This window comes from Mastigoproctus giganteus, chromosome 6 (assembly GCF_048544385.1).
Source record: "Mastigoproctus giganteus isolate SK-2022 chromosome 6, ASM4854438v1, whole genome shotgun sequence".
Lineage (NCBI taxonomy): Eukaryota > Metazoa > Arthropoda > Arachnida > Uropygi > Thelyphonidae > Mastigoproctus > Mastigoproctus giganteus.
This window is the reverse complement of record NC_143580.1, coordinates 59,575,928-59,592,160: the sequence shown is the minus strand read 5'-3', so window position 1 is coordinate 59,592,160 and position 16,233 is coordinate 59,575,928. Positions and strand designations below refer to the sequence as shown.

The 16,233-nt window shown below is 37.0% G+C and overlaps 1 protein-coding gene across 1 annotated transcript in view; it reads left to right on the top strand.

Moving 5' to 3' along the window:
- LOC150084326 (uncharacterized) overlaps positions 1-6,579 on the top strand; it is an 80,805-nt gene extending 74,226 nt beyond the window's left edge. Inside the window, exon 7 of the mRNA XM_090375172.1 lies at positions 6,325-6,579. Coding sequence (XP_090231298.1) covers positions 6,325-6,553 — 229 coding nt within the window. The 3' untranslated portion in view covers positions 6,554-6,579. The remainder of the gene's footprint in view (positions 1-6,324) is intronic.
- The last annotated feature ends 9,654 nt before the right edge of the window (positions 6,580-16,233 follow it).

Genomic DNA, 16,233 nt, shown 5'->3' with positions numbered 1-16,233 from the left:
CGTCACCACCAAATACGGAGGATGCGGAAAGGTTAAGGAATGACCACTGCATATCCTGGAGCAATATGGCCTTAGTTGCTAATGCTCCTAAAAAAAAAAAAAAACACAACAAACACAAGTATGCCACCTACAAAAAGAAAAACCTTAACATCAGTTTTCAAATATTGGAAAAATTTGTATTCCAATCTCCCTGTTACGTACATACTCTACTCTCCTAATGTCTTGAGCTAGTATGTCTTCTATTATAGTTTTGCATACCAAATGAATTGAGCTGGGTTGCCTCCTGAAGATTAGTTAGGTTTGAAGTTTTAATAATGAAAGTGTGACTTCCACTTTTTTATTATTAAAAGTGAAGTTTTGTAAAGTTATAAGTTTTTTTTTTCAAAATTCATTCCAATTCTTTTTATAGTGCATTTATCATATCCTTATTTGCCACTTATTTTTTTTTTTTATTCAGATAATCTTGCTTGAGAATATATAGAGACACATATTTGCAAACTCTTCTGATTTAGTTGGAAGTTTCCAAATAATTGAGTGTTTTGGTTTCCCAATAAGTTTAGTTTTCTTCCAATTTTTATTCAAGTTTGCATTATTTTATGCTTAAAAGTCGATGCTTGGTGGATTTTGGAATAACCAATACATCATCCCAAAAACCAGATTTTGTGCGCGCGCGAAATTAACATTTGTTTGTAGCAAAGCTTGTTCAGTAGATAAGCAGCTGGCACCAGACTAAGGTTACAGTTTACTAAGTTTATTTTCATTTCTTTTATTTAATTGATTCAGATCAGTATAATGTTCTGATGTGAATGAATAAACTAAGCTAATAAATGAATGTCCATTGGAAAAAACCAACGAAATCATAAATGTTTCAATAATTGAAATAAACCATCAAGAAATGAAATAAATAAATGAATCACCTTGTGCAACTGATATATCTGCTTCTTCCCCCCTTTTTTTATTTTATATATTGTATACCAGTTTCCAAAGTGGGTGCACCAACATCCCAAGGTGTCTCATTGTGTTCCAAAGAGTATTGCCAATTTTTTGTCATCTTATCAGCATTGTTTTCACTCTGATTTTCTTTCACTGCATATGTGGATGTGATTGATTGATTGATTAAAATACAATTATTTTCAAAACCTTTAAATTAAATTATACATTAAAAATTTACATGTGTAATCTTCATGTGCTTCATACTTGGCACTAGGTGATCTTTAGACACATTCTTTTTCTGTGAAAACTAATAACTAATGGCTAATATTAGATTGTCTTGTTTAAGCCTTGTTTACTACTATACATCTTTCATCTTTCTTGCTCTTAGGTACATGTTTCTAGCCTGAATCAGGAAGCTATGTACTGTTGCATATTGTAATTTCAAAATTTTGGTTTGGGGTGGGTGTCAAATTATTTTTGGCATGTATGTAGTGTGTCAGTATCAATAAAGTTTGGAAATCATTAATATAAACGACGAAATTTGCTGTAAAGCTGTTATTATGTTGTACACCTGATCAGTTTATCTTCCATAAACTTATGTGAAATTCTTGATGTATCTCTGTATTTGTTTCTTGTTGGGGCTTTAATGACTGCAATTGACAGAGAAGGCAGCCTTCACTAATTTATTGATGGGAGGGTGGTATTTCTAGACTTCTGGCTAGTGGCAGTACAAGTTAGAACAGTTGTACATTTATTTTACTTAGAAATAAATATTTATTTATATTTGCATTTAATAATCTTTAGATATTAGCTAAACCTCAGTTTCTATCAAAATTGAAGAAGGGTACCCTACCATTATTGTGTGTACTTTCTGAAAATGAAAAATCTGCAGAACAAAGTTAGCTTGATGGCTAACTGAACAATCATGCTAGACTTTTCTAAAGTGTTTTATTACAGCTATACAGCCACTCCCGACTTACATAATACTCGACTTACGGAAATTCGACTTTACGTAAGTTTTTTTTTTTTCCGGCCAGTGCAAACTTAAAAAAATCTTGGAAACTTATTTTGCATCATGTAGGAATAAATGGAGGTATCGGGAAAATATCATAATGTGAACCCAATAACACATTGTTTTTTTTTGTAATTCATTCCAAGGCCTCGGAAGTTGAAATTTTCGCTACGTAACTAAGCTATTTATCTCTCTAAAAGATCATTTTTATAATGGAATATTTTTGTGATATTTTTCTGAAACTCATTTCTGGAGGTCACTACCCTAAAACAATAAAAACAATTTGCACTTTCCGGTTTACTGGGCTTTTCTGTTAGTGCATCTAATTATAAATGTGTAGTAAAGTTGATCTTATTACATTTGCAATAATCCCGATAACTGGAATTGTGTGGGTTTTTATGTTATTATGGTGAAATGTATTCCCCTTCACTGAAATCTTCAATCATATAAAAAACATAAATAAATTTTCACAATCTTCTCTTCATTCCTATTTACTTATTACAATGATGTAGGGAAAGTGACCAACGGAAAGTGCAAGTGCTGGCAGTGCTGGGAAACAAAAACAAAATTGATTTAGAAATGAAGATGATTAATTAAGAAGTACGAAGCAGGACGAAGTTTGTCATCTGTTGCACAGAATTGGGTCTCGCTGCTTCAACAGTGAATACTATTTTAAGGGACAGTGCGTGTATAAAAGAACATTTTAAAGGATCAATGTATTTCACACGGGCCAGTCTGCCCCAACAGTGATCACAAAATAGGGTGCTATATCGAAGATGGAAAAGCTATTAATAATATGGATGGAAAATCAGATTCAGAAGCAAGTGCCCCTGAATCTAACGGCCATTCAAGCAAGAAGTGTTTATGAAGATAACGATTAGTACGGCAAACCCCAAGCCAAGTTCGTGGCATAGAGTCCACAGTGATGGGACACACTTACCTTGACAGGCTACAAATCTTTGCTGTTCCACAGATTCCCTCAGGTTTCAGCAAGATGGTGCTCCACTACATTTCCATCGAATATGTTACCACATTTTTGAACAAGCCTTTTCCTGGACTTTAGATTGGAAGAGGAGGCCCAACTGCCTGGCCACCTAGATCTCCTGATACGATTCCATTGGACTTTTTGCATGAAGCTTTATTAAAGACTGTGTACAAGTCTTTAATAAAGCCCCATGCAAAAGTTTGGGATTTGAAACAGCATATCATTGAAGCAGTTGCTCTAGTAATTCCTCAGATGCTGGAAAACACTTGGCAAGAGCTTGAGTATTGTTTTGACATCTGTCGAGCTACAAAAAGGTGCCCACATTGAACTTTACCAACCTTCATAAAAACTTGGTGAGTTACTCTGTATAATAACAAAAAAATTATTTTAATACACCTTATAGATCCTGAGATATATGTGCGTATTTTTGGATACCTCTAGCCAGGACACCCTGCATTTGTTGCCATGCACTGAATGGAAGAATGAATAGACAATATGGTGGATAAGCAAAAATGATATGCTCCTAGATCATGCATGAAATTCATTGCTTTTTTGCTTGTTTTTGAAATCTAAACCTAGTTTACGAAGTATGTTGCTTATTATGTTTATATTATATTTTATTATGGCAGAAAAGTTAAATTGTGTTGTATTTCAATTTTTATTAAAATCCAGGATGAATTAAGTAAACTGCATTATGAAAGTTTACTTTCACAGTGCAGTTTACTTAGAAATAAAGTTTATAAACATGATTGTTTAATGTATTAAATCATGTAGCTAAAAATAAGTGTTGCATTTCACATGTGGTTGATTACAAAGTATTACAAAATGCAGAGTGACTGTTACATTGGGAAGAATGTAAAAAAAATTCTTCCCAATGTAACAAGAATCTGAAGTGAAAAAATTACATTACTTTTATATATTATTAGTTAATTAGTAATTAATTTGTAACAAGATAATTAGTTATGTTTCTCTTCTATTAATCACAGGAAAGAAAAAATCCAATTAATTTAAGAAATAAAAATCTGACATACTCTGAATGGTAATGCATTGCATACATAGATTAACTTTTTAGTTTTGCAATCGACATTTTTTTTTTTTTTTTTTTTTTTTTGCTTTTGTCGTGCTGATACCTGAACTGGCATAAACTAGAAAAGCTTGTTTTATTTTTAGGTCATCTTTCCACTCTGTTCATTATGATGAATACAAACAAAAATTCTACATGGAATTTCATCCTTTTGATAATTACAAGGTGTGGCTATTAAATAATGAGACTGTTGCAATAAAATGATATAACGAAATATTTTGCACATTAAACGTTAAAAAAAGTTATCCCTTTCAAAATAATTGCCTTGGGCTTACACACACACACACACAGTTCCATATATGTTTCTTCCAACCACAGAAACATTTCTGGAAACTGTCTTCTGTAAACCCTTTTAATACTTTGGTTGATTTTTACTGAATGTCTTCAATGGGCTGAAAATAGGTTCCCTTAAGTACGCTTTCATTTTAGGGAAGATAAAAAAGTCAAAGACCTAGGTCTGGCAAGTAGGGTGCATGTTCCCACACACAGTGATTTCTTTTTTGGCTGGAAACTGAAAAACAGAGAGAGCATGTGGTGTGCCAGAGCATTGTCTTGATGGAACATCTGACCATCCTTCCACAATTCAAGTCTTCCTTTGAATTTTTTCACACAGCTTTGTCAGAACTTCAATGTAGTATGTTTGATTGACAGTCTGATATGGTGGAATGTATTCAGCCATAATAATTCCTTTAATATTGAAGAAAACAAGAAGAATGGTTTTCATTTTTGATTTTGATATTCTTGCTTTTTTTTTTTTTTGGTCTGGGGGATTGTTTTGTCTTCCATTGCATCGACTGTCTTTTAGTTTCTGGGTTGTACTGGAACAGTCAACTCTCAACACAAGTAATTATGGTACTCAGAAAGTGTGGATCTTCAGTTTTTTTTTTCAATGCAGCTTCACAAACTTGGAGTCTTCTCATTGTTTGATCTTCATTCAAAATTTTTGACACCTTCTTGGCACGCACTTTTCTCATGCCTAAATTTTCAGTTAAAATTTGTCTAACTGTGTCTTTGTTCTGATATGCCCATTCTAATTCTTAAACGACAATCACTTCTAATCAGTGTCACTACCAGGTCCACATTTTCGTCGATACCAGATGGCCTGGTCATTAGTTGTTTGTGTGTTTGTTTGTTATTTGATTTTTAGGAGCATTAGCAACTAAGGCCATATTGCTCCGGGAAATGCGGTGGTCATTCCGACCTTTCTGCATCCTCCGTATTTGGTGGTGATGGGCTTGAACCCTGGTCTAATCAAGAAGCGTGTGCTACGCACTGCTGCTCCTTCCCACCTGGCTACAGAGGCGCCATCATTAGTTGTCTTCCACATTCTCTCTTCCTTCTAAAAATCCTTAATGCCATTCAAACGTGCAAGCTCTTGACATAGTATCTTCCCTATAAACTTGATGTACCAATTCATAACTTTCAGTTGGCATTTTCTTTATTTCTGTTAAAAAATTGAGGTTGATTCGTTGTTCGATTTTTGTCTGTCATTTTTCCCCGCAAACTGCAAAAACACAAGGTAATGAAAACCTGCCTCACTGCAAAGAAATGAGTGTGTTGGAACATGACTTAGCATACAACTAGGGAAAGGTTCAAGGTCAACCGTTGTGCATTTGTTTCCCAGATGGCACTTGGTGTGTAGTGATTGGCTGTGCATGGAGTCTCGTTATTTAATACCACACCCTGTATTTTCATAAATAATTTTATCATGCAGCATACATCTTTTCACCTTTTTTCCATCTATGGCCATTTTGTAGCAAGCCCATGAAAATTGTTTATTCTTGCCCATTTTAATTAATTTTTCCTTCTTCCCTTTGCGTATAATTTTTTTGGTTTGGAGGGAGCACCAAAATAACTTTCATCTACTCCAGTGCTGGTGCATATTTTATCATTTCTAGTATAAATACTATTGTATAAGAAAACTTGTACTCTTTGTTACCAATTGCATTTGTGCCAAAGTCTATTATAAAACTGTGTATAATACTTGGCCTTAGAACATGAACTGCACGCTAATTATGTCAATGGCTTTTAATCTATAGTTATCCTCACCCACTAATGATTTCATTCACCAGATTTAAATGAGCAGGATTAATGAGTTTGGCAACCATAAGGTGCATAACTTGCCTTTGTTAATACTATTACTAATACCTTTGATTGGTACATTTTATGTTTCAGTCTGTGGACATGAATGCAGATTGATTTTTTTATGCATACATTTTGATATTTTATAATTTATATTATGTATTAATGTGATAATATATTCAGAAATTATAGTAAGTCTTGAAATCTTTTTAAAATTTTTTTTAATAGGGATTTTCAGAAGAATGAAAAGAAATTGGCACTTCAGATTCAAAACCTTCAACATCAGATAAGCAGAAATCTTCATGTTTTGAGTGACTTTCATATGGTAGACAAACACATAAAAAATACTGTTGATGCATTTATGAAGGAAAATACAGTTCACCAAAAAGAACTATATGGACAAATTGAAAATGAAATTGACAAATTAGAGAGCAAATTAAAATTAGTATCTTTATGATGAAGATTTAAGAAGAATACCCATTAGTAGAGCATAGATAATTAATTGTTATCTTGGAATTTCCATTTTAATGTGAACAAGGTACTGCCAATGATGCATTGCTTTGAGTGGTTACCTTTAAATTTTAAATTATAATTGAGTATTTATTTATTCATATATTTATTCATTCATTTTAGTTTACCATAGGGAAAAAAATGATTAATTGCCTTTTGTGGTCATGGGAGGAAATATATTATGGGTGAAACCATGCCCGTTGTACAGGTAGTGATAATGTGCAGCAAAAAAAGGTTTTCTTTTAAACTAATATATGCATTAAAAATCAACAAAGAGTACAGTGGAACTTGAAATAGTTTGATTATTATCCATTGAAGGATATGGTTTTTCATCTGAATAGGAAATGGAAAGCACTTTTTTTTACTGAAGTGGAAAAAAGTTTTGATGAGCAGAGACACTTCTTTTACATTGACTCTAAATATTTTTGGTAGAGTCATGTAAAAATTAGTTATGTTTACACACTGTTTTAAATTCATATAAAAGTGAATTGAATAATTTCAGAGGAATAGCAAGAGACTTAATGGTGGCATAAAATTTCCCAACAGCACATAAATATTTCCACTGGAGTCTTACGTTCCAGATTTAGTTAGCTCTGAGAAAATACGAGATATGAAATCGGTCTAGTCTGAGGAGGTCATTTCAGCTGAAATATTTTATCTTATGTATCCCTCTATACTAACAAAACAAGTCTTTATATGCCAGTCACAAATGTAAATATTATGTAGAGGTCTTGTGAGCTGTGTGCTTTAGGTCACTTTTGTAGAGGGAGTATGTTTATGCCAAAGCATTATAGTGTTTGATGTACTGTGATCACACAGTACAATGTGTCCTTTTGAAATAACCAGGTGATATTTAATAAAAATATTATTTTTCATATTATATAAAGAGAAAATTGTTTTAAATTTTAAGAATAAATACTTTGTCAATGTTCAAAATCACTTTTCTTCTTTTTTCATTTCAGCAATTATCTCTCAATTTTTGGATTTTGTACCATGACTTCATTTGTTATATAGAAGTAAAATATATTTCAATTTGTTGACTTTTAGCTGAAACATACACATGCATGCACACACACAAAATTCTCAGTTGTAGATACCAAATTGTAAATTTTTTTTTTTTTTTTTTTTTTTTTTTTTTTTTAAGGATGACTACTCCAAACATGAAAGGTACACCAAAACGACTAAATGTGTGAAAAAGGTTAAAGAAAAACCTTTGGAAGATTTTTGGAAAAGACATGGAAAAGAAGTATCATAAAGATGGGAAAATGTTTTGGTGTTTTGTTAAAAATCTATAGCTAATTAAACAAAAATGATGAGTGAAGTAAAAAATGAGGAGGATATTTTAGAATCAAGGAGTAAATATTTTTGATGAATTGATAAATGAAGGAACCGAAGACTAAGAGAAGAGAAAGATTGAAGTGTGGGAAATTGGGGACACTTTCCCTCAATTTTTGAAGTAGAAAAAGCTGTGAGAAATATCAGATGTGAAAAGGCAGAAGGTGCAGATATAATTAAACCTGAAATGCTGAAAGCCAGAGGGAAAATAGTGCAGCAATTACATTGAACTAGTAAGAATTGTTTTTGACTGGCAGCTTTTAGAGGGTTAGAGCAAGGCATTAATTACAGAAATATATAAAAAAAGGACAGTAAAGCTGAATGTGGCAATTACAGAGAGATTCCCTTCTTGTATCAGGTAAAATCTCTGCCCATGTATTGTGTTAGAGCTATTGTTGAATGTAACCCTGAGGAAGTAGTCAAATTTAGGTTAAACAGGGATATCAGAAATATATGGCAACGGATGCAAGAAAACACTTACTGTATATAGCATCAGCAAAAAAAAACAAAAAAAAAAACACTCATTTCACCCATCTGTACCCTCCAAGAATTTGTCTAGTTCTTCCTTGAATTTATTCAACCCATCCACTTCCACAACGACAACAGATGGAAGCCTAGTCTAACAATCAACCACCTGTTGGCTGACATCTATTCTGCAACCGTCCTTCGAATGGCGCCTCCGTAGCCAGGTGGGCAGGAGTGGCAGTGCATAGCACACGCGTCTTGATTAGCCCGGGATTCGAGCCCGTGACCACCAAATACGGAGGATGCGGAAAGGTCAGAGAATGATCACCACATATCCCCGGAGCAATATGGCCTTAGTTGCTAATGCTCCTTAAAAAAAAAAAAAAACCAACAACAGCAACCGTCCTTCCTCAACTTTAATTTATGCCCCCTCGTATGTGTAGTCTCAGTAACTGGAAGAATGCCATTAACATTCAGCTTATTCAGTCCATTCAAGACTTTAAACATATCTATCAGATTTCCTTGCAGGTGTCTAATTACCAGATGCTACAATTTGCAGAACTGAAGTCTTTCTAGGTAAGAGCACCCTTTTGTTCCCTTTACTAGTCTTGTTGCACTTCTCTGCATCTATTCCAGCAATCTACATCCTTAAAGTGAGGGTTCCAGACCTGTATACAAAACTCAAGATGTGGCCTAACCATGGCCTTAGACAAAATCACCTCCTTATCCCTGCTAGAAAAGTTGCTGTATATAATTGACAAAACTCCATGAGCTTTCCTGGCAGCGTGTCTGCAGTGCTCAGAGAATTTCATGTCTGACTGCACAATTACCCAAAGGTTTTTTTTTTCATTCTCTACTACTCTGAGTGTAGTACCACACAGTTGATAAGTTACTCTAGTGTTACTGTTACATAAGCAAATCAGAAACATAAGCAGAATTTTACCTAAATTCTGATGCAACAATTTACAATTTACAAAACAATTTTTTACACTTGTATTACAAATTTGAATTATATGTATATGCAGTGTGACTGATGCTGCTACTACTACAAAAAAAAAAAAAAAAAAAAAGAATAACACTAATGGCAAAGTAAGGTTATATATTTTTGAAGTAATCACTACCTCCAATGTGTACACACTGTTTACATCTTTTATACAAGTTTTGTTTTGAAAACACTTCTGGAACTTTTCTTCTGGCGCCGCTTTCAGCTGGTTGGTCACTGCAGCCTGGATGTCCTCTATTGTCCTGTAGTGCATTCCTTTCTTGGCTGTTTTCATTTTGGGGAACAAAAAGTAATCTGCAGGAGCCAAATCCAGTAAATATATATATATGTGTGTGTGTGTGGGGGGGGGGGGGTGTTCAATGACTGGAATTGATTTTTTTGCCAAAAATTACTTGATGTTCACTGTAGAATGTGTGGGTGCATTGTCTGATTTTTCATCTCCTTTTCATTGATCATCCTCTAACCGCATCCTTTATGAAAACGAGAAAACTAGTCAAACGTTCTTGGGCGAGACAAACATTCATCAGCATAAACCTTTTAAATCAAAAGTTTCTGTAGCACTTTTTCCCAATTTACAATAAAATTTGATAAATGCTCTTTGCTCCATTTTCAATTTTCTGACTACATACATAAAAGTACTATTACTCTTTCCATCATAAATCATAAACTACTGACCGGATAAGTTTCAACTTGCACTTGTTGGAAAGAGCACAATCTAGTGGATCTAATCATGTACTATTTTGGCCTCTTGCATTAATACTAAACACTGCATGCAGACTTGTTATTTAATTGGTGCACTGTGTATATCCTTTTATTTTAATATTGAACGTTAGTAATTAAATATAGACTGATGTAGATGTGATAGAGACTTTTAATGTTGATTTTCGGAATCAGCACTTATTTCCTCCAGAATCATTTTCATTGCGGAGGTATGAAAAAAAATTTTTGTTGGCTAGTGTAATTGGATGGGAGGGATTTGTTAAGAACTGGCTGGATATGAGTAATTTTCCAAGCAGAATGCAAAACACCTTTGGAATAAGAAAGTGAAAAAAAGGCGACAGTACAGGAGTAAGTTCAGAAGCACAGATTTTGAGAACAAGTGGAGAAATACCATCAGGATCTAGAGCTTTCTTAGCATCAAGATTAATCAAAATCCTTCTGACATCCTTTTGATGGACGACCACAGGAGACATCCAATGGGTGTACTGGGAATGGTGGGAGGTGGTTTACCAAGATCATCAATACACGAGCTGAAAGTAAAATAGGATGTTAGCAGCTCAGCTTTATCTTTGGCAGAAGTGGCAATAGAACTATTTGGTTTTAACACAGATGGGCAGAAGTTGCAGCCAATAGCTTTGGCAAAAGACCAGAATGCTTAGCTACTATTTCAACAAGAAGCAAGTTTTCTAGTCTCAGCCTGTTCAAAATCTACTTTGGACTGATTAATAACTGCTTTACGATTGTTGCAAACTTGGTGAAGGCAGAAAATTAACCTGAAAATTTGAAAACAAGCCAATTACGATATACAACATTCTTCTCTTGAACAGTCTTAGCACATTTATTGGAAACCCAAGCTTTAGATAAAGAGATTTTGAGGTGGAGTGTGCAATAAAGGATTTCATTCCTACAAGAATAATTTCACTGACATGATCTGAGCAAATGTTAACATCAGAAGATTTGAAACAGTAGTCTGATCAAGAAAATGAAATCTTGGATATCATCCCATTATGAATTCTTGTAATGTCAAACAACACAAGGTTGAGAATGGCCCCAAGAGAAAGGCTCCATTGGAGAAGAGCCCATCACCAAGTTGTAATTTGAGGTGCCCAGATGGCCACTCATCTTCACATGTACTTAGAAGGGTTGTTTGTGAGAAGAAGATCAAGCATGTTGGCTGCAATGGTTAGGATTGTTTGGTATTCTGGTAGGTAAATGAACAATATGTAAGAGGTCATTAGTAATTGCGGAGGCCTCAGCATCTCGACCAGCTGGGTCAGTGTGACTAGAAAATGGAAGCCAGCTGGAGTTAACATTCAAATCACCAAGCAAAATTGCCTGTGTTAGGAAAGTTGGACCGGAGAAAGTCAAGTTTCAAAGATCCAGGTGATTAGTGGAGTTGGGAGAACGATAGAGGCAACATGAATTTGACAGAATGTGGTAGAGAGATTTTAAGCCAGAGGAGATTCCAAATTACTGTCTCTAGCAGGAAATATCAACAGACATATGCACAAGAACCACCTTTGAAGCAAAAGGAATCATACAGCGAATAATTTGGACAACTCAGATGAGCAGTGGTTGAATTGGCCAATAACTGGGATTCTGTGAGAAAAGGTACATGGTGTTTGTCAGACTAAGTGGAAATGAACATCATTGAGATTAGAACATGGACTATGTATATTTGTGAAATGAACGAGGAAATGTTTGGGAGGTTTAGATCTTTTTGCAGATAAGTTTGTTCTATTGTTTGACAATTCATGATGTATTCAGTAGTAAGAAAAGGTGGGGGAGGGACATGCTACATGAAGTAATGAAATTTTTGGCATACACATGTTAAGAATATACCTAGCTCCTTGACATAAAGTGGCCTCAACAATGCCACCCTCCACCACATACACACTACTTGGACTCCCTGCATTCACCATCTGGCAGAGTAGAGGCAGTGAGATTATACAATGGCTGATCCAGAAGCTTAGAGAGTTACCAATAGGTTCAATCTGGTGGACTATCTAGCAGCTGGCCTGTGAACATTGTTTTAGAGCTGTGCCCTTGAAATGCAAGGAAGATTGGATCTTGTCATGATATCCATCATAACCTCAAAAGACATCAACCATATTGCAGGATGGAGAGATGCTGTGCAGACTAAACATGGGTTCCATCACTTCAAGCCTCTGGTAAGCAAAGTGGTAGTATTCCACCAGTTGATGAGAGTCATCTACCACCTAGTATGGCCTGGTACACTGAGGGGCGGCATTCCTCCATGTGGTGTGGCACCACACCTCGACTCCTGCTTACGTTGGTTTGCACCTGGGTGGCTTGACTGTGCTAGGTGCCGTATTTCAGGACTTGCACATAAGATTTATACCAAGGGTTACTAACAGTCCCACCATTGTGAAGTTGCAAGCAGAGGATGTGGCTGTCACAGACTGACCAGACTGCCGCAATTAGGTCCACTGGACTTGAGTGTCTCCCAAATATCAGTTCCATCATTGTTTTAGACTCCCAGGTAGCAAGCACAACTTGGCATACCTGAGAGAATGTATGCAACAGCCTCAAGGACCAAATGTGCATTTGGTCTGCAAGACTCGCAGATATTCTCTTTGAAGTGTGATTATGCACATTTCTTAATACTGTGGATTTCTTCCTCTGCAGTTTTATTGTAAGCTGTCCACTCATGTAGCAGAAATTTTTAGGGTGACTCAGACTCATGTTTCTGCTTAAACATTTTAACAGTACAGTGCTAAGCAAAACACAAAAGAAACAAACATGCAGTATGTACACAGATAAACGATTCACTGAGTGGACAGAAATCACGGGACACCTACCTAGTAATGGGTAGGCCCACCTTTTGCCCGGCTAAGGGCAGTCACATGATGAGGCACTGAATCCACTAGTTCACGAAAGCGTTCCACAGGTATTTCCATCCGTGCATGCTTGCTGCACCGCTGTCCATAATTCCATCACATTCCAAAGCTCGAATGGACCTATCCACAGCATCCCAAAAATGCTCTACAGGGTTCATGTCCAGTGAATGGGGAGGCCATTTCATGGTGGTAAAATCTGTGGAATGCACTTCGAACCATGTTCTAGTCACCACAGCTGTATAGGGAGGTGCTGGAAGAGTCCATTGCCTTGTGGGTTCATGATGACCATGGAGGAATGCAGATGGTCTACAAGGATGGACACGTAATCTGGACCACTCAGGGATGCATCTAGACATACCAGCGGTCCCAACTTGTGCTAGTTGAACCCATTCCGGACCATTATTGACTGTCCGCCTGCCTGAACAGTTCATTGTTGACATGATGGGTGTATAGTTTTGTGTGGTTTCCACGAGATATGCATCCGTCTTCTTGAAATAACTGGAAACGGGGTTCATCAGACCAGGAGACCTGTCTTCAAGGTCTTGTGCTGATGTTCTTTTGCCCAGTTGAGGCTTAGAATCCTGTGTCGTGGTGTTAGCAATGGGACTGGTGGGTTGGTGGCTCCCATTACGTATTGTGGCTAATGATTGCCTGATGGTCTTCGTGGAGATGCATCTGGCCTCTCGTTGAAGTCGGCAGTGATTTGTGCCACTGTCGCTCTCTGGTTGGCTGAAACAATGGGAGACATGTTCATCCACTACTTTTCTCTGCTCACAGCAGTTCACAATGAGATGTTATTCTGGAAATGGCATATTGCTGATACATTCTTGATATGGTGGGTCAAATGGGGATAATGCAATTTCTCTACCATCTCCACGATATAGTGACCCATGCATCGGGCACTCACTATCATCCCTCCTTCAAAGTTGGTTAACTCATCGATGTTTATCCATACTGACCTCAAATTACCATCTACAAGAATGCAGTGATGTAGTGCACCTATATATCTGCCAAGGGATTTGTCCACTATCGAGAGAGATGATGGCATTGCACTGCCCAGGAACCAGGTATCATGAATTCTGTCCTTTCAGTGTATATAGTGTCTCAAAAATATTGGTACAAATGTTTAGGGGAGGTAGGTAACATCTAAAGGAATGTGAATCACATAGGAACCCATAACCGGAAACGTCACCGTAAGTCGGTACACAGTGCTGTTCGCAAGAGGGAAAATTTCTGGTTTACTCATTCAATCAGTAGTCGCCGCATGTAGAGCATGCATCGATATGTGAACTGTGAGCTGGCAGACATGCACGTAGTGTATGGATTAGCAGATGGCTCACATGGTATGCGGCACAACGTCGCTTCGCAATAAATGTGTGGGCAGGTATGGTTGGTGACTGCTTAGTCGGCCCATACCTTTTACCATCCTGCATGAATTCTGCTAAATATCGGATCTTTCTTGAACAGAAATTCTACCAGGGTTACTTGACGATGTTCCAGCAAATGTGAGATGCAACGTTTGGTTTCAACATTACGGGGGCCCCTGCCCATTATGGAAGTTGTATTCGTGACCATTTGAACAGGCATTTACCTACCTCCCCTAGATTAATTGATTGGCTGTTTTCGACTCTTTGCCTGGCCCCCACACTCACCGGATTTATCGAACCTTGATTTATTTCTGTGGGGGCCCTCAAGTCTATCATGTATGAATCGCTTGTGGAGATGGAAATGGATCTCGTGGCGAGACTTGTCTGCGCTGCTGCTACTGTCAAAGAAATTCCAGGTGTGTTCGACCGTATCCGCCAATCCATGCTGCGTCGGTGTCACGCATGCATCGCGCCTCATGGTGGAACCTTTGAGCATCTGTTGTAACATCATGAAATGCATCCATCTCGTACTCCATTGTTAATATTATGTCAAATAAATGTTTGCCACTAATTACTGTCTTGTGTCATTTCTGCTTCTTGTGCATCTGCTACTGCTTTCCCGTGACGTTTCCAGTTATGGGTTCCTATGCGATTCACATTCCTTTAGATGTTACGTACCTCCCCCAAACGTTTGTAGCAATATTTTTGAGACACCCTGTATACTAACACTAAAACTACTTTTCCATTACTGAGAGGTGGAAGTCAGAGAGACAAGGTTGAACGTCGTTAACCCTCCCCAACATTAAGTAATTCCTTCTGGTGATTCCTTTCTCTCTCTCTCTCTCACACCCCCCCCCCCCCCCCCCCGGGGTAACTCGGGTATAGTTTTTTTTTTTGGCTGGTGCAGCATAAGCCTCAGGCTTATGTTGCACCATATGGCTGATAATAAAATAATAACTTGCTTGGCTTGGTGAGATCGCCAAAAGGGCGTCCATGTGAGGAAAGACTTTGAATATATGGGTTGGAAACTAGGATCTTAGAGGGGACTTGATTGTGGTGTTTAAGGCTCTGAGAGGCATAAGAAAAATGAATTGAGGATGAAATTTTCATGGTTATAAATGATTGTAGAACAAGGGGCTATAATTTCAAGTAATGGGGAGGGAAGTTGTTTAGACTGGATTGTACAAAGTTTTATTTTAGCCAGCGAATTATAAATTGCTGGAATAAGTTACCTACATGGGTGGTAGAGGCTGACAGTTTGGGGAAATTCAAAGGTCAGCTGGATAATTAAGAGTGGAGGGAAATGCATAGGTTGTCCATTTCCTTTCTTGTTAATTATATATTTTTAAATTCTCTTATTTATTTATTATTTTATTTTTTTTGGCTGGTGCAGCAAAAGCCATAGGCTTCTTTGCACCATGTAGCCATTACTAATACTAAATTATTGCCATCTACGAGCACATGCAAATATTATTATATGCAGGTAATGTAATACAATACACCAATGAGCCAAAACATGACCACCTACCTAATATGATGTTGGTCCTCCAGGTGCAGCCAAAAGAGCATACCTGGCGAGGCATGGATGCTACAATATTTCTAAATGTGTCTTGTAGTATCTGGTACCAACACTTAACCAGCAGATCCTTTTAACTCCTGTAAGGTCCGTGGTTGAGATGCTGCAGATCAGAGTTGCTGTTCCAATACAAACTACAGATGCTAGATGGGATCGATGTCTGGGGAATTTGGAGGCCAGGGCAATACCTGGAAGTCTTCCTCATGTTCTGCAAACCAGCTGAAAGAAAGCACCACCGGGGGGGGGGAAGACTTGCCACGAAAGGGTACCTGGTCAGAAATGATGTTTAGGTAGGTGGTA